Raw genomic sequence first — 25,273 nt, forward strand, 5'->3', positions numbered from 1 at the left:
GTTGTTGTTTTTATTTTATTTTTATTATTATTATTATTTCTTTATTTATTTCTGTTTCCCTCTAGTGAGATGTCACTTCAAAAACAACCCGACCAAGGAATGTTATTATGCTGAGAGAATGTCAGCCAGTTACAATAGGCTGCTTAATGAGGTAGTGTGGCAAACTTTCAGGCAGGCCATAATATGAATTATTTGTCATTGGCTCTGTGTGTGTATGTGTGTGTCTTTGGAAAGGGCCCAGTGTAAAGTGGGATGAAGGCAAGCCTTGATGGAGAGATGTGGCACTAGCCTGGGGGCTCGCTCCACTGTGAGGGTAGTTAGCTTACTGCACACCGCCATCATTAGGGACTAGGGCACTTGTGCTTGGGAAGGTGAAACGCAAGCCTGCACTCAGACAGCAGCGAGTACACGTAACACCTGTAAATATGCTGCGCTTCTTCTCGGCAACTCCGCCTGTCTCACACTCGGTCTCGAGGTGTTTCTACTTGAGTCCTCCCCCTTGTAAGAAGCTCTTTGTAACAAACACTCGGGAGAGATCGAGCTGTAAGTAAACTTTAAAAGTCGATTAGGAAATGTAAAAATGGCCTGTATTTATATAGCGCTTTACTAGTCTCTAAGGACCCCAAAGCGCTTTACATATCCAGTCATCCACCCATTCACGCACACATTCACACACTGGTGATGGCAGCTACATTGTAGCCACAGCCACCCTGGGGCGCGCTGACAGAGGCGAGGCTGCCGGACACTGGCGCCACCGGGCCCTCTGACCACCACCAGTAGGCAATGGGTGAAGTGTCTTGCCCAAGGACACAATGACCGAGACTGTCCAAGCCGGGGCTCGAACCGGCAACCTCAGTCAGTCAAATGCAGATCTGAGAAACTGGACTCGTTGTGTTGTCACTCGTAGATGTGAGGATGCTGTAAAACAACAGAAAGCATAAGATGCATCCAAATCGATTCCTCTGTTGCTGCTCGATTCTGTGACCTTTGGTTTTATCGTTCGATGTCGCAGAATTAATTTTTTTAAAGGAGGATCACAAGATTACGAGAAAGAATTAATTTTTCTCTCTTGGAACTCCCCCGTTTTTTTTTCCCCCGTTACAATCTATTTGTTGTGCGATACACACGTTAACACCTTTATGCATCCAGAGTCTTTGTGATTCAGCTTGGCCTTGCTGCCGGCACACTGTGGGATAGTCCTTTAGGAAAAGCACCAAATCATACCAAATCTTCCCTCATTTGTTGGCCCCTGTTTATTTATTTGATGAAAGAGATTCTTTCATATTGTGAGAGAGAGGAAAAAAATGTCTTGAAATGCTCACCTTTCATGTGCATCATTTTATTCTTCAAGGTCATCGGACAGTTGTCAGTGAATAAAGAGTGGGCTGATTCTTGCTAAACAGTGTGAGGATGGAAGATGATGTTGAGTCTATGCATGACTCAGTGTGTGTTAGGATTTTATGAAAACAAGGTGGTCTCAGCATCAAAAGCTAAAGACATAGACAAAGGATTACTAACTTTTCTCTTTTTTATCAACTTGCTTGTACAAAAAAAGAAGAAAAAAAATCAACAATGCAGAAAGAGACAGTCAGAATCAGCTTTATTGGCCAAGTATGTGTACACATACCCTACGAGGAATTGGGTTCTTTCTCTCAAACAGCATGTCTAATATAAACAAAAAAAATATTAGGTTTTTTTTTTTTCAGTAATTAAACACCTTTTACATCTACCGTTTTTCTTCAGCCCAGTGTTTAAGAATACCAAAAACACTGATAACACGCAGACTGCACTGTAGCACTTCACCTACACTATAGAGTGCAAACTTGTAAGTATTGACCTCACCTCAGGATCCTTTACTTGTTTTTCTTTCGACAGTCCTGCAAAAATCAATAGATTTCAGTTCATCCTCATGACTTAAATCTAAACTCCATGAGATACGGTCAAGAACGGTACGCGGGGCCACTGGCTCGGTATTCCTATTCCCAAACAATTCCTCAAGTGCTTTTTGAACCTATGAAATTTGATGTCTTTCTTCAGGGAGCAGTATACTCAAGTGCATGAAGAATGAATGAAGGTTTGTTCCTATGCGATGAAGGTCACAACAAGGGCCACAATGCACTGGAATTGGTTTCAATATATTATTTTGAACTAGCTATGCAATTCAGGCTTTTTAATTTTGTATGCCTCTACAGTGTTATGAGAACTCCTTTCAGAGATGGCAGTGGCTCCAAACTAAAGAGCATATTTGAAATGTACGTCTGCACAGGGAAAGTGAACACTGACCCCCCCAGCCCCCTTTTAACTTTGTATTGAACCCAACTGAGATTAAAAAGAGATTATGATCATGAAGTACGACATTCATCCGCTAATATGAAGCTATATGAAAACATGTGCCATTTTAATCTTAATAAAAGAGACTAGTTGTTTATGCTATGCTGCAGCCATATCTGCAACCTTTCAGTTTTGTCTTGTTGCCACAATGAGGGTCAGGGGAATACATCCAAAACAATATGTCTTTGTATGTTGTTTGTTGTAACATAGGGGACATATTTAATGTTTTGCAGTGTTTTCTGATTTGTATGCTTGCCTGCGGCGATGGCCTTCAACATTGTTCCTCCATGCCACACTCACATCAAAACACTTAATTTCTCTACTCAGGTACACAAAGCCTCTCCTCCTTCTCAAAGTGCAATAGAACCATCACAGACACGTCCATGTTATACGTAGCTCGCCGGTTCAGGGTTCAAGGGTATATACTGCACAAATACATTAAATGTGCAAACATTCAAAGGGAACGAAGAAAAATTCCTGCATTTCCTTGATCGCAAGTGAACCCTTTCTTTTCCAGCTCTTCTTCGCCTGGCTTTCAGTCTGCATTACAGCTTTAGTACTTTTGTGTTGTTTGCTCGGCTATTTTGTATATTCATGGAAACTTGGAATGAATAAGAAATCAGTGGTAAGCTCCTCAGTGTAAGGAGTGGGGAAAAAAACACAATCACGTACAGAGAAACTCTTCCTTGTGAAGTGGTTGTTGATAACTTGAGAATGCCTCGTAAATGAAGACCAACCCTGCCCAAAAAACACTGCATATACTACAGAAACTTTGTACACAGCTTTCCTCACACAGGAACACAACTTCAGTGGAACAGATGAAATCCTGCAGTGGTGATGTTTAATGGATGGTATGGCAAGAAAATGTCTAAAAGCCAATGCAATAAATGACAGCTATGATCAAACCTCTGTAAACCTCTGTATTGAAACTGTGTTGAAATGCTGAATGTGTTCAGGGACCACCCTATGTTAATCTGCATTAATGTCCATTAATACTTCATTGTGGAGCACACATCCAGCCCCAGTATAACGTACTTTTGTCACCAAGAAAAAGTCTTTTTTTAATGTTCTTCTACATGTCAGTGATTCTGCAGCTCCAGAGGTCCCACTGCCCTCAGCTCATCCTGAACTCTGGCCTCCATGTTAAACAGAGGCTAGGGAATGGAAAATTTCCCTATGGGAATAAGAGAAGTTTCACCTTATCATTAATTTAGCACAAGAGGTCCATTTGCATGAGACACAAATGACTGAATGTGTTCAGGCAATGTGGGAAAAGGAGATTCTTCTTATGAAGTGTTAAGATTGGAGCACAGTAGTTCTTGCCTTTCTTACCAGACTACTTCTGCAGTCCTCTCACACATTTGTGCTGTCCTGTACTTTTTAAACGTATGCACAAAGTACTCTACTTTCAACTCTGTTCGATACTTGAAATAAAAAAGCATAGTTGGTAACGCAGGCAGGAATACAGAGAAACTTGGAGTTAAATGGTAATAGAACGTGAACCTAGATCAGTGTCAGCTGCTCAAATCTGTAGTGTCCATATACTGAGCAATAATAACTGATTAACTTAGCCTGGGATTAATGAAAGGTCCTGAACACTAGAAGAATATCCTCTTATCTGTTTGAATGCATGAACTTGTACAGATGTGTCATTTCTTTCCCCTTAAGCAGCAGCTGTTGTGTCTGGGTTGCAGTCTGGTCAGTATTAAATCTTGGATACGAGGGAGAGCTACCCTGACCTCTCTGTGCAAAGAGTTCAAGGCAAAATCAGATTTTCTTTTAAAATTATTCTGAAAAATGGGAACAAATATTATTAGAAATATGCACTGGTAAACACATTGCAGGTAAGGGAGACACGACAGAGTGCATAATTATTATTATTACCTTTAGCAGCTTATAGTAGCAGCCTTACAAACATCTAGAAAATGCTAAACATACAACATAAAATACAAAATATATAGCATAATACAGAATTTACACACACACATGTAATGCAAATCTTTAGCACTGTCTAACACAGGGTTGTCCAACATAAGGCCCGGGGTTCTAAAATTGGCCAGGCAAAGACTACAGTCCGGCCCACTAAATGGCTGTGAGGATGTAGATTTTGAACTTTAAACGTTTAAAACTTTGAACATTTGTGCTAAAAATTGTTTAAAAAAAAAAAAAAAGAAAGGAAAAAAACCCCCAAAACATTACATTTAAAACTACAGGAAACTTTCCTGTCATTTTACTCATTGTTCATGTAGAACAAAGACTTTTTTTTCCTTACCTCTGGGATGAAATGTTTAGTTAAACATCTTCACACTGACAGAAACGTGAGTTTCACTGGTCCGGTCCACGTAAGATTAAAGTGGGCTGTATGTGGCCCTCATTGTAAAGAGTTTGACATCTGTGCTCTAAAACATCCACCGGTATCCTTCATTACATTCTTTCCTATGCTTTTAAATCCACCAGTAGATGCAGGTATCTGTCAGGACTGTAAGCACATCGAAAAGCGATCACATAGCGGAGCATTACTGTTAGTAGTGGGACAGAGAAGGGTTCAAAGGTTAGTTGGAAGTTGACCTTTGTAGAGAAAAATAAACCAGTGCTGTTTTTTGTGATTGGTCACTGATGAGCCCATCAAATCATAATATCCAGCTCTAAACATGTTTTATCTTGTTTTCTGATTGCGCACGATGTACTGCCCTGCAAACAACGAGTATAAAGATGGCTTATAATTTAAAAGAAAAAAAAAAAGACTTGTTATAGGAGGAGCGGTTCAAATTATCTAAGTGATGTTACTCCTTCTCACTATGAAAAGTTTTGCAGAAGTTAATCACAACTGTTTTAGTAGAATACGAAACACCTCTGTTATTTTGTATAGCAAATAATAATAATAAAAAAACAAGTAGCCCCCCAAAAAACACGCTTGGATGTATATTTCCATTTTATGATTACGACATGATGATTCTCGAGATTTTATTTGAATAAAATGCTACATTTTTTGGCAGATTTCCTTATAAGACCCCCATCCTGAGACGCTGGGTTCGGGGATTTTCAGAATAAAAGCGAAACACAGATGCGCACATACTAAGTTGCTTTTATTAATACAGAACTGCATGCTACAGAGACTGTACAGCATAAACATTTATTCATTACAAAAAACATGGTTTTAGAACCATTTAAAATAACAGGAAAAAACAAACAAAAAAATATAAGAGCATAAAATAGAACAGGAACATCACAGCCGTTAAGGAAACATTCAAACTATTTATCATTAGCATCTTAATAAACCAGAGAAGAAATCGACAGATTACAGTCGCGTCATGTCAACTACAATGGCACCGAGTGGATGATTCTCTTGTAGCTTTTTTTACAGCCTCTTGCAACATCAACATGCCTATTTTTTCTATCTACCTATATGTAGTAGTGTACTTAAAAGTGGCAGTTTGTGTATTTTTTTGTATTTAATAGTTTTTTTATGAACTTCCTAATATACATAATTTGGCCCTGGTGGGTTTATACAGTATGATGTCCGTCTTTTTATTAAGTTTAAATTTTAATATTTGACAATTTGCTACCAAACACATTTGTTATAGCAACATTTATACTACATACATAGCAATCTATGTAACGTCACAGCAAAAAATGGTATCGAAATTAAAAAAACAAAACAAACAAACAACAACAAAACAAAACAAAACAAAAAGAGATCCCTACAGCATGGTTGGGGTGGGGGCAGAGGAAAAATTATCACAAAATTTTGGCACGGAAAATCTGTACACGAATCTACAGTCCGAGAGATGTGACTGTGCAATAAAAAAGAAGGGCATCTGACACTTTTCCAACTACTGAACACGCGGTACCCACTGTCTCGTGTTTCAAGTTTTCTTTTCTTCTTTTTTTTTTCCTGTAAAATGGCTTATAGACGCATTTCTTGAAATGAAGTTGTGCATACATCTGTTCATGAGATCTACACAGTACACTGAGCGGAATCCAGGTTTTTCGGAGAGGAAAGATAACAAAAAGATTTGCCTTTTTAAAACCTCCTTGTAAAAATGGATCGTTCGTATAGTTGCTTACCTTAAGAAAAAATATTTGTACAATGTATTCAGAAAGAAAAAAAAAAGAGACACATACAAGATACAACAAGCAATCTCTAAAGCAATAAATACTACTGGTCCTAGCGTTGTGACATTTTGAATTTAATAACCCACAACCCTCCCACCCGACCTCCCCTCAAGCCCACCCAAACTTGCCTGACTCCACCCCAAAGGTAAACAACAAAGAAAAAAAAGACAACGCAGTGGAAGAATGCATATTTAACACAGTAATCCCCTCCCGCCCCGTTATTCTGTACATTTAAACAAGAACAAGTAACATCACAATTAAAGTTGTTCCTCAGAGAGGTGTCACCGCTAGCCTCATGCCCTCCAAGAGTTTTGAACAGATGTCGAATGATTGGTTCGCAAGCTCGTATTTAATACAAATAAAGAAGGAGAACCAACTCTTTCAAGAAAAGGGCTCGTTGAATAATCTAGCCTACCTTTTTTATATCAGTCTTTTTAAACATTTGGATGCTGAACTAGATAATTTCTGTTTTGCGCTGTTTTAAAACTACAAAAAAGACAAAAACAAAATTCATAAAAATTTTGGCAGATTCACAAAGCTATACTACAGCTCATTGTATCATTTCTTTATAATAATTAGATTTGTCTGATAATGACGGGTCAAATATTGACCAATGAACTTTAATAAAAACATAACCTAAAATTCCAAAGCCTTATGGCACAGAAACAGAAAGAGAAAAGAACCGAGGGCGAGTGAAACGGAGCAGAGAGAGGGCCTAGAAAGATGTTTGTGTGAGTGTGTGTGTGTGTGCAGAGCTAAAAAAAACAAACGGAGGAGGAGAATAGGATAGACTATTCTATAGACTTGGTCACTAGCGACAGAGGCTGTGGGGCTGTGGAGGGGAGGAGCGAGTGGGAATGACACAGCGATGCCGAGGGCCGGGCCATCGAGGACGCCACAGAGGAGCCCGGCTGCCGCGAGGACGAGACGTCACGGTGCTCCAGAGCTCCGTTGTGGGAGGAGGCGGCGGGCGTTTTGCTAGCTGCTGCGGCAGAGTTTTCCAGCTGAACCAAAGATGGCGGTGGAGGCCCAGCCAGGAGGTGCGGGTGGTGGAGTGGCTGGTGGGCCGGTTTCATAGTCAGTGAGAGAGGTTGCATTTGTTCAGTCTGAGATTTGGACTCTTTTGAGGAGGGGGAAGGAACCACTGAGGAGGGGGAGGATGGGGGGGAGTCTAGTAAGCTTCCGTCCGTAGAGGGAGGACTGGCACAGCTGCCTTCACCTTGGATGTAGCGAATGCACTTTTTTTTTCTCCTAAAGGACAAGGTGAGAGAAAGAGAGCGTCTCTCAGTGTCACAGCTTCACACTGAATATCATCTTAGCACTGTTGCTGACTTAAATGCACCTTTCCCTTCAGAAATTTGTGGGGAGAGGGTTTATTAAAAAGAAACAATACTCGATGGATAACGTTTGGAGGTGCATTTAAGCAACTTTGTAAAGGAGGAAGGTGGTAGAAATGATAGTCAGTTTCTAAGTCATTAGGCAGGACAGACACTGAAGAAAGATCGCCTGGACAGGAAGCAGAAAGGGAATGAGAAGCACGCACACAGAGATGAGGACGATGAAGAATGAAAGAGATGAGCTGTGGTCGCGTTTGCTCTCCTAACGCTCTGCTGTTCTTACAGGAAGAACTGCAGCCTGTTGTCTCTAACACAACTGTTACTGGACCCAGCTCACTGCTCTACTTCTATCAGACTCTACTCTCTCTCTCTTCTCCTGAGGGAACAGAGTTTGGATATGAGGCGAAAAAGTCAACAGGATCCAAACTGCCCTGCATCTGCCCCACAGACACGTGTGTGTGTGTGTGTGTGTGTGTGTGTGTGTGTGTGCATGAGGGGGGTCAAAGCACCATGTTTGCATTCCTGCCTGGGGTTGGGACCCTCCCCCTGCCTGCCGCGTCCCGAGGCCAGGCCCGTTGCGCTCGCAGAACCCGGTGAACGAAACACAGAAGGGAGGGGGGGTGATCAGGAGAGCAGGGGATTGTTGCATTTTTCTGTGGTGACTCTGCTCTGAAGGCTGTGCTTCAGATTTGGTTAAGGGGGAATCTCTGCCCACCTCATCTTTACCCTGACCCTGACAGTGACCCCTCTCTCTCTCAGCTCTCTATTTTATCACAAGAATGCCCGAAGGCCGCGGAGTACCAGTATTTAAGACTTGCAGGGATGTCGAGTAAGAAAAAATAAATAAAAATAGACCAAAAACTGAGCCTTTTGGAACATGTAACGCTGACTTACTGTTTAATTAAACCTTTATTTCTGTTAACTCTGATCTACATAAACGCAAACGGAGAGCAGATCACTGAGGATGAAAAGAAGGAGGGACATCGACAGATTACATATAAAAGCCCACAATCGCATGCTGGGTGGGGGGGAAAAAAGGCATGCATTTCTGATGAAGTCAACACAGTGCAAGCACACAACACCAGGACAGCAGAAAAGAGTGAGGATGAGGCTGTTAAGTACATCCTGTGCCGATACTGTAGCTTTTTTGGACGGCGCGGCGCATCGATCGGGCGTAAAAAGGTATCGTTTTGCTACTACATGCGCGCCCCGCTCTCGATAACTGTCTGTCAAACTGCAACAAATGAGCTAATATCCATTTTTTAACAGGCATATTGATTTATGGTATGTGCCTGTGTATGATATTGATTTCTCTGTCTCGGGGGAAATTATAGCAGATGCATCTTTTAGGAAATGGAGCCCAGAGAGAACTTTTAACCTCTCTGCTCTTAAAATGAAGGCTGATTTACTGCACTTTTCAGTCTCCTGATCTCATGATGTGCTATTATTAGAAATAAAGCCATGTTTCTGATAATGTGTGTGTCAGCTGTAAAGGAAGGGGCCAGCTGGAAGCTAACGGTTACAGAAAAAACAGAAAAATGACCTTTTGGTGTTCATCTTGCTACAAAATTTTGGCTTTTTTTTTTAAGCTCATCTGTGTTTTAGAAACAGTGAAAATGAAACATTAAACAGACAATGTGCTGCGATGAAATGTGTAGAGAAAGAGTGGGGCAAGATGTGGTGCAAGCCAGACACAAAGAAGGGTATTACTTAGCAGAAACAAATACCTACCATGAAAATATTCCCAATTCAAAGACTGCTTGTGTCAGAACAGAAAGACAACAGGTAGGGACTAAGTAAGGGTTATCGAAGAGGAGTTTGGAGGAAGAAGAGGTGGAGAAGGAGGAGGAAGAGGGCACAGAAAAGAGTGTCACTGAGCAGGCCCTCAGAGAAAGCAGGGCTAAATTTGTAAGCATCACAGTGTTATTCAAAAAGAGTGCCAATTAGGACATACATGACATTTAGGATGGGAGGGAATTATCCACTGCCTGGAGAGAAAATGGATTTCAATCGTAGCAGCTTAGACGGTCAGAAATGTTCTGCTAAATCACATTAGGAGCCATGATCTTTCAACATGTGTTTGGATAAAATATTTGGAAGTCTTATTTAGAAATCCATTTTCTGACACTTGGCTTGAACTGACTTTAGAGGAGTAGGAAACTTCTCAGTTAGGAAAAGGGGAGCTGAGAAGTTTTCCATCTGTTACCACAGTGATGGAAACGTGTTTTTAGCAAGACATCTGAGCCAGTAATCAAGGAGAAGATGCTCATTGTGGATGTCTTTCCTCCCATTGCTACTACAGGAGTTATACCTGCATGGTTTGCACCATAAACTCAGCTGGTCAAGCCCGAACAAGGCACGACACTTCTTTGGGGTATTTGCATCTGTTAGCCAAAGAGGTAGACACAAACACACACACAGAGACAAAAAGGAAAAAAAAAGAAAGAAAAAAGAAAATGGACACGTCATTGCACAGACAAAAACATGTAGCCAGGGCTTAGATTTAGGCTGGCAACACTGGGATGTCCTCCATATTGACCAAGCCATCAGGCTCCAGAACCTCCAAGCCCCGACCTGCCAGTTTAGGACTTCTGATTAATCTCAGTAAGGCTCATTGTAACTGTGCATCCTGCAACTTTGCAACTTGAACACATACACACAGACACCACTCATACAAGCACTCGTACGCAAAACCTTTTTCCCCAAACAGGAGGTAAAAAATCAAATAGGGTGAACCCAGAGATAGACCGGCAGGGTGTGGCTGGAGGAAGCTGAGAGGTCATAATAGCCTGGCGGGACAGACGGGGGAGGGAAGCGAAGAGAAAGGAAAAGCAGCAGCATAAAAGAGAGGAGGAAGTCCCAGCGTAGAGTGACCCAGCCTTCACCTGGCCCTGGCCAGTGCAAGCACACACCATACACACCTGCACGGGCCACACCAGTTATTCTGTTGGTCGAGCCCAAAGCGCGCTCGACACTTCTTAGGAGCGCTCAGGTCTGATGCCGCAACAAGGAAGGGAAGCCAGCAGAGAGGAGCAATAGAACCAAAACCAATAAAAAAAAAAAAAAGGAACAGAAATTAAAAAGAGGAGAGAAATAAGGAGAAAAAACAGTGAATCTATGAAGCTTGGCAGTGGCTCATTTTGCAAGAAATCAAAACCCCGCACCCAAAAGAAAAAGAAAAAATAATTCCCCTTAAAGCCATTATCAAGTGTGCCTTTAAAGATAGGGCTGAACTCGATTAGTAAGTTTCAAACACAAGTAAAAATCAAAATGCATGCAAATTATCCAATCGGGATGTTAACAGTGGAAACCTTTCAGTAGCATAATCTAAATTCTGGCTGGAGTTAAAGCTGAAGATAAAGACCGATTTGGCTGAGAGGGGTATAAATGGAGCAAATGCAGGTTGGATTAATTTACGGTTAGATGCTATCAGCGCACTACGGTTTCAAAGAGACAAGGTCAAGGTGGCAGAACTAGGAAGAAGTAGCAGATTGCTGGAGCAGCACAGTCGTGAGTTAGCCCTAGCCAGGGGAAGGATTAAAAAGGCTGGAATCTGGAGAGGGAATCTACTCTTTAGACCTGGCATCAAACAGTTGATTATTTTCCATCAGCATTGGCGGTCTGTTGCGGAACAGCTGCCAGTCACTTGCTAGCTCTACCCAGTAATCAAGTCATTATCAGAAATAGAGCTGAGTGACAGCAAAACGCTCTGGTGGAAGCGTTTGAGTCCAGGCTTTGTCTGAGCAGAGACTTATTCGACAGAGGCTGGGCCAAACTCATGCTGGCCTATAGGAAAGGCAAAAGTGCAGCTACTGAAGCATATAGATTAAGGAGGTTTACCCTGACATTACAGCCTTCAGGTCATACTTCATAATGATAATCTAGCTTTATATATAAATATATATATATATATATATATATCACCAGGTCCTCAAGCATACTGCATAGTAATTTGAGCTAAATAGCAACAGTAAATGAGTGTAAAATGAATTAAATATAAGCTACCCTGAAGTCAAATAAACAATGGCAACATTTTTGAAGAAAAGAAAGCAGCAAACAAAGCAAAAAGAGCATATTTCAAAATATAGGATTTAAGCTTAAACCTGCCTCACTGCACATTTATGAATGGATAGATATAGATATATAAATGTATACATAATTTTAAAAGGAAGGAAAATAAAACAGTTAGTGATTTAATACTCAAAATGACATTAGCACCTGTAATCGGAGGGAGTGAAAGGCAAGGGTTTGGAAAATATTCTCTGCGTTCTGGAAAAAAAAAAGAACAGATAGAGAGGCCTTCAAGAAGAAATCCGTCACCAAAACGAGCGCAAAATACATAAGAACAAGTCGTCATTGCTCCTTACATCATCAGAATTAAAACGCATAATGAATGAATGAATGAAAATCACAGGTTTAGCAAACCTCCTTAATTTTTAAGATATAGGTGATTTATTTTGTTTTTTCCTCAAGTTGGTATAAAAGCATGCAAGGAAGCAGGCGATGGGAAGGGGAGGTAGGCCCAACAAGCACACGCATGCACAGTCACGCAAACACGCACGCGGTACAGTCGTGCAGTCCGTCTGCAGGGCACAGGCAAGTAAATATAAAACACGCACACAACACTGTCAAAGTTAATGGCTCTCACGATGCTTAAACCTCACATTCTCGTAACATATCACAATACCAGAAGGCTAAGGGCCAGGGGAGGGGAGGGGGGGTGAGAAGGACTGTGGGGGGTCATGCATATTCAGTCGCTATTAGCTAGGGAGAGCAAGGGAAACTGGAAAAAGGAGGGAGGGGTGGGGTTTACAAGCAATTCTACTATTTAAATATTGCATTGGGTAGCAACTATACCAAAAAAATAAAGAGAGAAAAAGCCAGGCAATATAACTCACATACACACACAATAAAAAAAATTAAAAAAAAACATAACACAAAAAAACCAGCTACACTTTTATCTTGCAAGATGTCACATCTGCCTGACACATGATGGGGCTCTTCTAATATGAGAGATAATTGCAGCTCACTTACCATTGCTCTCTGCTTGCTGCTTTTCCCTTTTTCTCTTCTTCCTTTTCCCCTGTTGGTTAGCCGCCAAAAAATAGAAAGAAAAAAATAGACACAGACAGGAACCTTAGTTATTATATTGCAGAATGCCCAAAACATGAAACAGAGAATAGCACTCATCTTCGTGTTTACTTATTTATTCATTCATTCTTTCTCTGCCTTTTTTCTGTCTTTGCCCTCCGGTTTGCAGCAGCCACTGCAGGCCAAGACCAGAATTCTCCCTCCTCTCTCTCCCTATTTTTTGGCTCTTTTCTTCTTGTTCTCTAATCTTTTGTTTCATTTTCCTCTGTTTTGTGAATGCCTAGGCATCTCGACGCACTTCTTATTTGGAAGACGGATTTCTCAAGGCTGCTGTTGGGCGACTGCAGTGGTCAGACTGATCCCAAGATGAGAATCAGGTATGCGTGGGTCAGAGCGAACTATCCAGGCTACAAAACATTTCACACTTTAAAATCTCAGCTTTAATTTGAGTAGTTTTACAATGACATAGCAAGAGCTATGTGGGATATACTGCACTTCTTGGGCAGCTATGTGTTGCTCACGTGGCTCAAAGCTCACTGAGCATTACCGAGCATTGTAGTTCAAGGTGGTTTGAGGTATCCATGTAAAGTGGCATTTAAGGTACTTGTCTTTCCAAAATCACATGTGTATATTTTGAAAACCCATGTGCACAGAGGTAAAACTCGCCAACAACCAACTACGACTCTTTCAGATTGGAGGACTAATTTATAGCCCCTATTAGACAAGCAGGTGTGAATGAGCACCCTGGTCACGTTTTTATGAGGTAAGATTTACTTGCTCACGAACTTTAAATGTCAGCAAGTAATGTTTGAATGCCGAGGATGCTTTCCAGGATGTACCCGCCAGCAATCATGATGTTGAACCCCTCGGTAATCCACAAAAACACATGCAAAAAGAAACAGGTTGAGTTGTGCAACCAAGTTCTGTGGAATAATGAGTTCTAAATGCTTTCTATACTGATAAACCCACTCAAATTAATACTAAGACTTGGTACTTTGCATCCTTTATTTATTCCTTACTGGACTGTCATTATCTGTAGCATGATAAGGTGGATTTAAGACCAGAGCATTTTTGTCCTAGATCTACATGAACAGATTTTGATCTGTGGGGCAAAGAAAGGAAAAAAAAAAGCAAAAATAAATGGCCTTGAATATGTGACCTAGCGAAAGGGGGGGAAAGAAGAGGCTAATACGACTTGTAAACTTAAAAACTTACATAGTTGTCTCGTGCTGACCAGCCTGGGTACAGCTGCATGTGGAGCTGTCGTTCTTTCCTGGCCAGCTCGTAGTACTTGGCCTGCTCCTCCCGCGATAGGGCGTGCCACTGCAAAATGAGAAACCAGGCACAGAAAGAAGAGATTTTCACCCAGAACAGAGATAAAAATAGAAGAATGTGTGCATGTTGTGTACTTTCTGTAAATCCCAAAGTATGTCATCATTAACTACGACTCTTTTCTTCCATCCCATTAGGCCCTTTACAGCCATGTTGTGATTGAAATCAGCATGGCTGAATGTCTTGTGCGAATAAGCTGGTAGGACTTACCCTTCGCCCCAGGATCTGGTTGATGGCAGCACTTTCCTTGAGTGTGCACTCAGCCACCACTTTGGCCCGCATCTCCTTCATATAGAGCATGAAGGCATTCAAAGGTTTCTTTATGTGGACCTCTTTCTTTTTCTCTTCTACCTTTTTACCGTCTGTCTGTTTCCTGTGATGGGGCAGAGAGCAGTGAGATGAGCAGAGTCTATCTCCAAGTGGTCACCAAAAGTCAGTAATAGGAGAAAGTTTACTCACGAGCTGTCGAGAGAGCTGATGTCACTGTGCGAGGATTCCTGCTTGACGTTGGGTGTTACGATGGCTGGGTGAGGGATGCCCGTGGTGTGCAAACTGTGGTGAGGGGGCACCATGTGTGGGGGGAACCTAGAGGACAGAAGACTGTGTAAATCGTCAGAATGAACACAGGTGAAATGAGAAGATGGAGCACATGTACACACAAGACTACACGTCAAAGCACATCATGTATTTTCAGTTTCTTTCACAGAAATGGAATTGACCCTTAGCCACACTAAATACAAACATTCACATGAAAATTTCCTAAGTATTAATAAACATTTATAGACTTATCTACTCAAAATGACAGTTTACTCAGTCACTAAAGCTTAAAAAATAGTAAAAAGGTCATTTTCTGTTGCTTAATTACTACAAATCCACACTACACCCAGTCCATTTTTTTGATGGGATACTGGATCCTTTATATGGTAGCTTTATCATGCGTCTCTAACTACTGGGACAAACATGAAAAAAAATAAACATCGTGCTGAATTCAGTAAGACATAAAACCAGTAACTGATGTTTTACTGAGGCCACAGCTCAATGTGAGACAATCAAAAAAAATTGTAACGCCTCCTGCTGGTCAACAGAAAGAACACAGGTTTAGAGGAAAGGCTTAGCTAATTTAGCTTAGCTAACAGCTTAGCTTGCTGTTAGCTAACATTTTATATGTTAGCTAACATTTTATATGTTAGCTAAAAATGATCTTTGTTTATTAATACTGTTAACTAGTGTTGTGCAATTAATTTTCCCAATGGCTCCCTAAGAAACTGGGACTGTTGTTGAGGGCCATGTCATTCTTAACACATTTTATCTCTTAAAAGCTTATTAGCCGCAGCTTTAGCTAGTCTTGTCCATTTGTTTTCTTAATTTCCGATGGTATGTTAAGCTACCAATTTAATTTGTTCGTCTAGGACTTGAGGGCTCCTTGAACTCCTGTTTTCATAGTTTAATGCCTTCGATAGCTGAGAACTTCTCAGCACGCACATGTCATTGCCATCTATAACAAATGACATATACAATAGGTGTGCACATGGTTTCCAAATACGATTCTACTGGCAATTACTATTTCCATCATTCAGCTGTAGATAACAAGGGGCGATCAAAGATTTCAGTTTATTGCATTTTGCCAGTTAAACGATATGAAAATGCCAGATTTGGGAGAGGTAAAGCTTGAAGTGTTATCTCTTATCAAGGAATTCTGCAAACTAGATGAAAATGTTCTATCATACACTCCGGTATTGGGTCTGTATTTATTTCCTCCCCATTCGTTTCTGCCTATTCAGCACTGTCAGCAGCACTGACATTTTTATCTTCATCCCTCTGCACTCCTATCATCATTTCATCATCTCCAACTGTGCCACATATCGAGGCCAAAAACTCTTATTTATAAAAATCGCTCGCACCGGCTAGAACAGCCATAAGACTCTGCTGTTCTGTATGCGCCAGTGTATGTATGACAATAATTATTTGTGTGCGATTATTTGAACATGCACGTTCATGTGTATGTTTACAGCATGGTGCCTTAGTTCCACGTGACCACACACAAATTCAAGAGAAGAGAGGATGATGAAGGAGAAGAAAAAGGAGAAATAATTCTTTTTTTAAAGCAGCTCATTATCCAGCAGTGTCTGGCTGCATGGCTCCGAGCCAGAATATAATGATGAGGATAAACTCGCCAGGAACAACTAGTTTCTGTTGGAGGCCATCTCAGGGGAGTGCCAGTGCTCCCCCTCAAACTCTTTCCCTCTTTTTCTCCTTTCCCCTCTTCTCCCTTCATCACTGACACATTGGTGTTTGTGCCATGTCATCCGATGATGGGGAGCTCGGCAGCAGTGGCTGCATATCGCCCATCATTAAGGCTGCTGCATTTTCTTCACTCACCCCGTTTCCTCTCTCCCTGTTCACCCCTCCCTCCTTCTCTCTCTGTGCACTTGTTAAAATTTCCTCTGTTCCAAGATCTATTTTTCTCTACTCTCTTCTTCTTCTCTACTCCTCCCTGTCCCCTCACCACCTCCACGCTCCTTCGTTTCCTCTCTCCACCCCTCCTCCTGCTGCCACCGCACGGCCCAGGTTATGGTTTAAACATGACGGCCATCCCTTTGAAGCATGGGGGCATCATCATCACCATCATCAGGCTCATCAGCAGCAAGCAGCGCCTTGGACCAATTTAGCCAACACAGAGAGGGAGATGCATTGGAGACCCCACCCATCCACCCACCCCAACCCCGGGGCTCCTACGTCTCAATCTCAAAGGTAAGAATGGCTGGTGGGAAAGGGGGGGGGGGGTCACCGGCGCAGCAAGCCCAGTGTCAGCCAGTGCCATTTAATTGCCAGTGTGAAGCGATAGCCCCCGTGCCTGTTTAATGTATAATGATCCGGCCGGTGCGCTTCTCCCGTTAACCAGGAAAAGAGAGGGAGTGGGATGACGGGGGAACATATCAAAGGGCAGGCTTAAGCACAAGGGGCAAGGGGGCCTCTACATCCACCCACCTGTCACACATACATTCACACGCACACAGACAATATGGGGGACCTGCACTGGCTCCAACCCTATTATCAAAATAATGTCTTTCATTTGCTCCGCTGACTGTCTCTACTCTCCTTGGCTCTTTTTCCTCCCTTCCTACAAGAATGTATTTTTTAACAGGACCTAGGTGTAAGGTGCTCATGGGGGGGGGGGGGACTACGAGGTACCGGATTCATTCCTTGAATCCTAATTCAGTTCGGGCTAAGGCAGCCAGCCTGCACGCTACAAATCGTTTGAGCTATCACAGCAGTGTGGCCTGATCTTTAAACAAAACCAACAAGCTGAAGCAGGCTGTGATGAAGGGATTCTGCTATGCTGCTGACACAATTAGACAAATTGTTACTAGATTTTGTCAGCTAGTACATTTTTTTTCCCCTCATTTTGAGGGGGGTGATGTACTAAACCCTCCCATTCACCAGAGAACTCCCAGAGCCCTCCATCTATTCAGTTATACTAATTCAATTAGGGGCCTCATCACAGGGCATTAGCTCTTCCCCATGGCCAGTCCCCCCCCACACCCCAGCCAGTATATTCAATTAGCCGCACTGGAAATAAGATGATCACAATGTAGAGGCTGTCATTAAGGGACCAAATTAGCAGTCACTTAAAGCCCAAGTTGGCTGGGTACTGTTGCCAGATGCCAATGTCTGGATAGACCCACCATCTGACCCTTTGCACTTGAGACTTGCTGGGGATGGGCTGTGAGGGGCCCAATCTGACTCTAATGCAGACATCGTTCCAACGAGAAAGCAAAATTGGTGCAAGACAGAATTTTAAAAAACCAGATGCAAAAAAACTGAAGTAAACCGTCTAGGTTAGCCTATAAATGAAGCTACCCTTTATTCTCAGGGTTATGCTTCACAAAACATAATTCCCTCTTGAAACTGCTCCCTTCCTGCATCTACATGATCCATCAATGTCACAGAGGTCTAAACAAGCCGCCCTCAGGAGCTGCTTTTCCAATCAGGCTGTAATTAAACTAAAGCTTGGCTTCATCCCTAGACTCCAAACCAGCGCCGTCCAAAGTCCCCTGCTGCAGGGGCATGTAGAGGGAGGAGGGAGGAGCAGTGGGAGTGGAGAGAGTGGGAGGCTGTTTGTTTTTCTGTCTTGGTGCTTTTTTGACTCATCCAGACCCACAAATCATGGGGTTTTCAGGCATCCTAAATTAATTACGGTCACTTCCCACACAATAGAGAAGACGTGCGTTCCTCAGGGGAACAATAAGTAGCTAACTGCTGACTGACAAATAGATACACATGTATAAAAGATGGCAACGAGTACACACACACACAATGCCCTCCCATGGGTGCACTAATGTCCAGAGCAGCAGATGAACTGGACCAAAGCACTGGCCAAGTGTCAGACCCCAGCTTATATTACGTAGTCCTCTTCAAAGTGTTGCTGTTTGTTTATCTGTCTGCCTGCTTAAACTCACAGCAAGGACATGCCCCATCTCATTTCACATCAGCCTGACATGCAGCGGGGGTAAATGTTCTTCAGGGGCCTCATTAGAAAATGATAAATATAATTAATATTTGAGCATGCTAGCTGAAGCCCCACACTGGAGAATTGGCCTTTTGAACAGAGATGGGGGAGTGGGAGCGCTCCTTAAGGGAGAAGTTTCTGCTCACTGTTTGTGCACATGAGCGTGCGTGTGTGTGTGTGTGTGTGTGTGTGTGCTGCTTGCGCATTGCCCTCACAGCCAACACAAACACACACCAGTGAAGGTACAAGCAAATGAGAACAAGCATGCGTGTGTTTAGCTCTTAGGACTTAACTCACCTTGACATGGATGCGTTGACAGTGAGCGCAGTTGGGTAGGGGTGTCTAAAACCCCCTGTTGTGATTGGATAAACAGGTTGACCTTGCCTAAGAAGAGGGAAGAAAAGAAGAAAGACAGAAAGGTAAAGGAACAGAGTTGATGGAAGAGGAGAAGCTAAAGCCCTCTGTCTCTCACTTCTCCCCACCGTGGGCCTCTTTATTCTCATTTGATCAGGACAAAAATCTAGGGGATTGCAGAGCGCAGATCAAAGGGAGGAAAACTCTGAACAATTTGAATGCCACAAATCTTGATAGCAATGGCTAATTAAATTTCATAACCCTTCGCTCTGTGTCGACAGAGTGGGGCCCCGTTCCTCCCCAAGCTGGAACTAGGTGTTTTGTTGTGATAATTAAAGACGAAGCGCGGGTCTCTTTAATGGAGCCATCACACTAATTGAGGTCTACACATCCAAAGACAAACAATAATGAATGTAAATTTATACCAAAATAAAGTGCAGCAAATCAAAGGGCGCCATGGCTGCGCTCAAGGCCTCTCTCGGTATTTAGATCGCGGTGAGAAAACATTAAATTAACAGAGCTTAATTTGTAGCCTTTTGTCATATTAACAAGTGTTGACAAGAGTTACCAGGGGAGAGCCCCTATGTGGAATTGTGGGTAAAATACGGGCAATCACAGTTCATTAATCTAATTGAACCATACACAGACATGCAAAATAGTATTTGACACAAAATAGCAAGTTGAGGTTGGTGAGGGCTTAAAGGAGCTGCTGCTATGGTTAAGCAGCGAGTGTGGAAGTTGGTGGGCCAGTGAGAGACAGAGAAAGCTTTTAAAACTGTGTCCATAAATCCATAAATGAAATGTATGAAAGGTAATATCCACTTTTCTTGTTTACAGTGCCACTCTTTAATGGTTTAGCTTGATGCGCACCTTTATGCTTAGCAATCATCACAGCATGAAGATGTTTCTAGCCTTTCCGCACAACTCACAGGAGAATAAAGATGAAAGAGAAGTAAAAAAAGGATTTGCTTACTGTGGTACTAACCATCCCAGCGGATGGGGGATCTGGCCGACAGTGCCAGGTGACAGTGGGTAATAAGGAGATATATCTGGAGGATGTGGAGGCCTTGGAATTCCTGTGGAAGAAGAAAAAGTAGAAAAAGAAGATGACAGGAGGAGAGAGGAGGTGGACAGGATGAGACGATGACAGAGAGAGGAGAACCAAAATCTTTGTCAGTGCTGGGATCTTTTCTTTGTTCAGTTTCACATATGAACGGGGCAGACATCACAGGAGTGCAGATGGGAGGAAGAGGAGGAGGAAGAGGGCTTGTTGCATCGAATGTACACAGTGCTAAATCACACTTCCTGATCAAAGGCCTTTGAGGCGGCACAGCGGCACAGTGTGTTGGAAGAGGCAGAGGGGAAGAGAGGTGAGGAAAAAACACCAACACGATTCTTGTCACATTTGTCTGGTGACTCAGAAGATTAATGATATAAAATGACTGCGGTTTAGAAGTTAACAAAACATAGTATCATAATTAAAGCTTTCTATCTGATCAAAGAGCTGCCAATATGAGGCTAGCAGTTGAATCTGCCCGCTGATTTACACTGACAGTCCTCGCTGTATGGGCGTAGTTATTACATACGTGAATAAACAAAGCAGTTAAGAGCTTCCTTTTTTTCAAATTCACCTCAATATTTCTGGATTTAAATCAGATTAATAGTCAATTAGCTTTACATTCGATGCTACCAGAAGTACAACGCAGTGACGATCAAACCCCAATATCCGATCATCAGTCTCCATTCGTTGAAGTGATCCTCAGATTTAGCATAAAACAAGCAGCAAATTTTGTTTTTCACCCACCGACGGTGACAAAGATATCCAATTTAAGGACAGCTCTTTTTGAGGGCATCGCCGAGCAATCACAGCATCCACGGTGTTGCCTTTACTCTCTGTGGCAGCTGACAGGCGAAGGAGCTGCATCGACAAGCTGCCCCGAACGAATGCCTTGAAAAGGTCTCGTACACAGCCAGCAGTAAAAATAACTTTCTCTCTCATGACAAACTTCAAACAGGGAACACTAGACAAGTGTAAAAGTGTGGCAGGGAGGGGTTTATGTGCAGCAGACCAGGAACTGGGGGACATTTTTTATTTCTTTCTTTTTTTGGCTGGCTGATGTGCGTTTCTTCCACACAGCTTGCTTTTTGCCCATCCAGCTGATGCTTCAGGTATTTTGGCCTGTGGTAACAAAGCCAACGTAAACCCAGATGAATCTTCATAGATTAAAGACGTTGGCTTCTGCTGGTGTTTGTTCCCAGCTGATTTAGCTCATCCAGGATCTGACTCTTGAGGAATTATGGTACGTATGGACTCTTTTTTCCAAAGCAGAAAACTTTTCTTGGGAGTACAGTTATACCAAAAGTGAGTTCTATTAAAAAAAAAAAGAAAAAAGAAAGCCTGTGGAAAATTATCCCATCGCCACCCAACGCTCAAGACCTAATATAGCTCATTAATTAATTAAACACTGTGCCCAATTAAGCAGCCCCATTAAGCACTACATTAAACAGCAGCTGGCACATTATTTCCCCTTTGTAAGGGCCATCATAATAAGGGAACATTATTACCTAAAACACTAAGTGAATCCACCAGAGACCTCTGAAAAGCATGAAATTATTCAGCACACTGAAAATGCATTAACCTGAAAGGACGGGCTGAATGACAGTTAGCAAAATTAAGTGCTGGGTCAAGATGCTCGTGGAAATGAATGAAATTGCCTTAAAAAAAGTGCGCTGAATGAATGTAGGAGACTGAATTGTGAGTATAAACATGGACACTGACTGCAGGATCAACAGGCTATAAAGCAGGCGTGGAGAAAACCTGTAAAAGTCTGTGTAAATCTTTCATACCGAGGGGTTTTGTGCACTTAGTTGAAAACTGTGTGCTTGCTGGTCTTTAAAAGTAAAGAGCTCCCACTACAGTGGCAGTATTATTTTGAGCATTGGCAATTAGAGCGGTGGCTGTTTACTGAATTCCACGTTTAACGAGAAGTTTACGAGGCACTCTGCAAGGTTGTTGTTCTGAAATGTAAGGCCCTTTTTTTTTTACCCCCCTCAATCAAAACCAAACAATTTTAGTGAGCATGATAGCTGAATCAATCAGAAACAAATTAGAGCAGCAGTTTTCAATAAGAAGCACTTGAGCTGACCTTGTCCTACATTAAGTATCTTGTAAACAGTGCTAGTCATGTTTATGAAGTCATCAAATGAGCAATTAATGGATAAAATAAGCTTTTTTTTTTTGTTTCATTCCTTTTCACGTTACCTGCATTGAAAGTGTGACATGAACACGACTACATACTGTTCAAAGAGCTGTGGTTCCTTATCAAAGAAGAGAAGCTTATGTGTTTTTTCACCCCTTGAGACTTATTGTTAATTTGTTCGGAACATAATTGGGTTTTCGGGAGGTTCATCCTGTCGCTTTTGGAAAACAAGTGCACTTAATTCTGAAGGTGTTTCGAGCAGAAATCAAGCACGCCCGTCTCCGCACGCCAGTTAAACTTGTGTGAAAACACTCCGGACCGTACCTGTTTTGGGATCCACGTCTGTCTGTAGGTGAGGTGGGGGGTTCCCCGGTGTGAAGTGTTCATTGCTGTAGGTGATCAGAGGCGTGAGAGGGTGCACATGGTGGGGGTGCTGTACCACTGGAACCTTATTAGACTGAGAGACAAGAGAGAGGAGGAGGATACAGAGAAAGATAAGATGGACAGCGATAAAGAAAGAGGAAAGGAGGGGAGAGAGAGAGAGAGAAAAAAAAGAGGCGAGGATGTTAATATTTGGGATGTGAGTTAAAGATTGCAGGCGCCTGCCATAGAGTTACAACTTGAAAGTTCTCCAAAGAAGAGCTATCAAATTCTGGGTATACTCAAGGCGCCAAACCACCAAACCACAGTGAAAATAGCATGGTTTGTAATTAAAAACACTTCTGTGGTGTCACTCTGGAATTCGGTAACACAATCTAAGAGGCTTGTGGGGTTGCCTGTTCACATTTGAGTTTGATGTGTGATGAGGCACTTTTAACCACGGTTGTAAGTGAAGTAATCGATCATCTGTAAACCACAAAAATCAAGGGAGCACGCGCGTATATCCACAGTCATTAGCAGCTCTCCGCTCAGCTCTCGAGCCTCCTTCTGCTATCCCCTTCCCTCTATCTATTCCCCCAGGGCCCCAGTTCGCGGAGGGTATGGGTGTATTGTAATAAAAGGGTTAGGAGAGAAGAGGTGGGGCCGTAAATCCATTTCTGCATTTTTGCCAAATTAGTTTTAGCTATGTAATCTTCTCTTTGTGCTTCTAAGTGGCGCAGGCCCCCCCTTTTTTTTTTTTCAATTACCCAAAGATTACAGTTGAGCTTTAGGGGTGTGCTGCCGTGGGCCCCTGTGTTAACCGGAGCTCAGCCCCCCTCTCATCAGGCCAGGGCTGGGGACAGACTAATACACACAGTCCCCAACCACAAGATAACCAGATTAGAGCTCTGCTGTAGATTAGGCTGGTGGCAGAGGCTGCTCTCGCCTCTTTACCCACACATCCTTATCCTGCCCTCAGCAGTCAAAGAAGCAGCACTAATCAGGCTTATCATAACATGGATGATATGTTCAGGGGGAGAGGAGTGAGACACCAAGCTGCTTGCGTGCGTATGTGTGTGTTCAGTCTGCTCTCTCGTAGGCCACACACCCTCATTAGTGACTTTAACCCATGCAAGAAAGAAAGAAAGAGAAAAAAGCTCCACTGTGGCACATTTCCAAAAGACTTTGAAAAACATTAATGGGACTAGATGTTGGCAGGGGAGGAGGAGGAGTGTGTGTGGGGGGATACATGCATAAGATACACAGCTGCCCAGTGCTCATTGACAATACAAATGCAAAGCTACAGGCCCAGGGCAAGACAAATGTGAGCAGAGATTAATGCTGCAAACTAATCATCCGCCCAGTCTGTTTGAGGCTGAAGTTAATATCGTGTCTGTGTGAGAGCCCGATGCAGCAACAGCCCATTCAGAGTCCCGTGCTAAATTTTCACTGGGTAGTTAAAGCTGTCTATCTGCATGGTTGGTACAAGCATGGCCATCTAGACCTCTATTCTATAATGGCAATGCTGGGGGAGTGGGAAGAGTGTGTGTGGAAGAGGGGTGGGGGGCATTCCCTATTGCCGTGGTCCCAATGAAAGATTAATGAACCCCAGCAGAACTCCAGGGAGGCAGAGAGAGACTCCTGGGACTCATTCACAGCCCTGAGCTGAAAAGGCTAGGGATGGGAAAAGGGAGAGAGGGTTTGGGGCGGGTGTGTGTGTTTGTGTGTCAGGGTTGGAGGGGTGAATAGATGGAATGGGATTCGTTAAAAAGAAACACAAACGAAGGCACTCATTGTTGCTTAGGGAATCCTTATCTGATCTGCACACCCAGAATACAGGGATGAAAAAAAGGTGGAAAAAACAATCGTGATAGAGGTTACGGCAGCTGCTGAATGTGGCCGATGAGTCGGCAGCTGAATGCTAGAAGACGGCCTCGGTCTCTCCCTCTCTCCCTCTTTTTGTCCCCCCATCCCCACCACCTCATCGCTCACCTCCTAACCTCCTCCTTCACGTCTCTCCGCTCCTCCCTCGGGTAATGATGTGAAAGAATGTTGTCAATTCTTCAACTCTCTGCGCTGAAAAAGCTTTAGTGGACTTTTAAATGAGTTCTTTTGTCCAGGGACCCCGGCCATTGAGAAGACAGTTCAAAATGCCCATCCACTGAGTCCACATTTAGACAGAGGGTGTTAGAGAGGGTGTGTATGGGACTAAGAGGGAGGGAGAGAAGTAGAGGGCAGACGATTTACATCACAGTCACTTGTGGTATAAGAGTGTCCTCTTTTTTTTTTTCCTGAAAAGCTCAGAGTGATGCAAATAGCAGTAGGCTGAACTGCCTGCTGGAGGTGGAAAAACGTGAAGCCAGAAAAAGGACACTGTAACATAAACTCAAGTTTTGGTGTTTGTTGCAAGACTTTAAAGGTAGGTCCTTTAAAAGAAGCCTTTATAGTTTGAGGACTCAAGAATTGGTCAAACTAGCCCCCACTGTGTTATCTACATCCTGCTTACATCAATCAGTCAGCTGATATCGACCTTCTTCCATCAGCTAATACGCACACTCTGCATTTTTTGCAATCATCATAACTTCCTGCTGACGTCAAGACAGTACCCGGTGGTCCCTTGCGGAAAAGAGGCCCAGCACCTG

General features: G+C 42.7%; 1 protein-coding gene across 21 annotated transcripts in view; it reads right to left on the minus strand.

The window, feature by feature from the left end:
- Window positions 1-6,128: 6,128 nt before the first annotated feature.
- tcf7l2 (transcription factor 7 like 2) overlaps window positions 6,129-25,273 on the minus strand; it is an 86,374-nt gene continuing 67,229 nt past the window's right edge. For 3 of the 21 annotated variants that reach the window (XM_080872260.1, XM_080872244.1, XM_080872251.1), the window contains 10 exons: window positions 22,596-22,728; window positions 20,045-20,147; window positions 19,015-19,101; window positions 14,667-14,792; window positions 14,418-14,580; window positions 14,091-14,198; window positions 12,819-12,867; window positions 12,003-12,053; window positions 10,706-10,778; window positions 6,129-7,698 (listed from right to left, as the gene is read on the minus strand). In XM_080872260.1, the coding sequence (XP_080728386.1) occupies window positions 7,239-7,698; window positions 10,706-10,778; window positions 12,003-12,053; window positions 12,819-12,867; window positions 14,091-14,198; window positions 14,418-14,580; window positions 14,667-14,792; window positions 19,015-19,101; window positions 20,045-20,147; window positions 22,596-22,728 (1,353 nt within the window). In that variant the 3' untranslated portion in view covers window positions 6,129-7,238. Of the gene's footprint in view, window positions 7,699-9,514; window positions 9,577-10,094; window positions 10,779-12,002; window positions 12,054-12,818; window positions 12,882-14,089; window positions 14,199-14,417; window positions 14,581-14,666; window positions 14,808-19,014; window positions 19,102-20,044; window positions 20,148-22,595; window positions 22,729-25,273 lie in introns of those variants that run through there. The other 18 variants (XM_080872243.1, XM_080872262.1, XM_080872246.1 and 15 more) reach the window with 17 other exon arrangements.

Source organism: Rhamphochromis sp. 'chilingali', assembly GCF_963969265.1.
Source record: "Rhamphochromis sp. 'chilingali' genome assembly, chromosome: 22".
NCBI classification, from domain to species: domain Eukaryota; kingdom Metazoa; phylum Chordata; class Actinopteri; order Cichliformes; family Cichlidae; genus Rhamphochromis; species Rhamphochromis sp. 'chilingali'.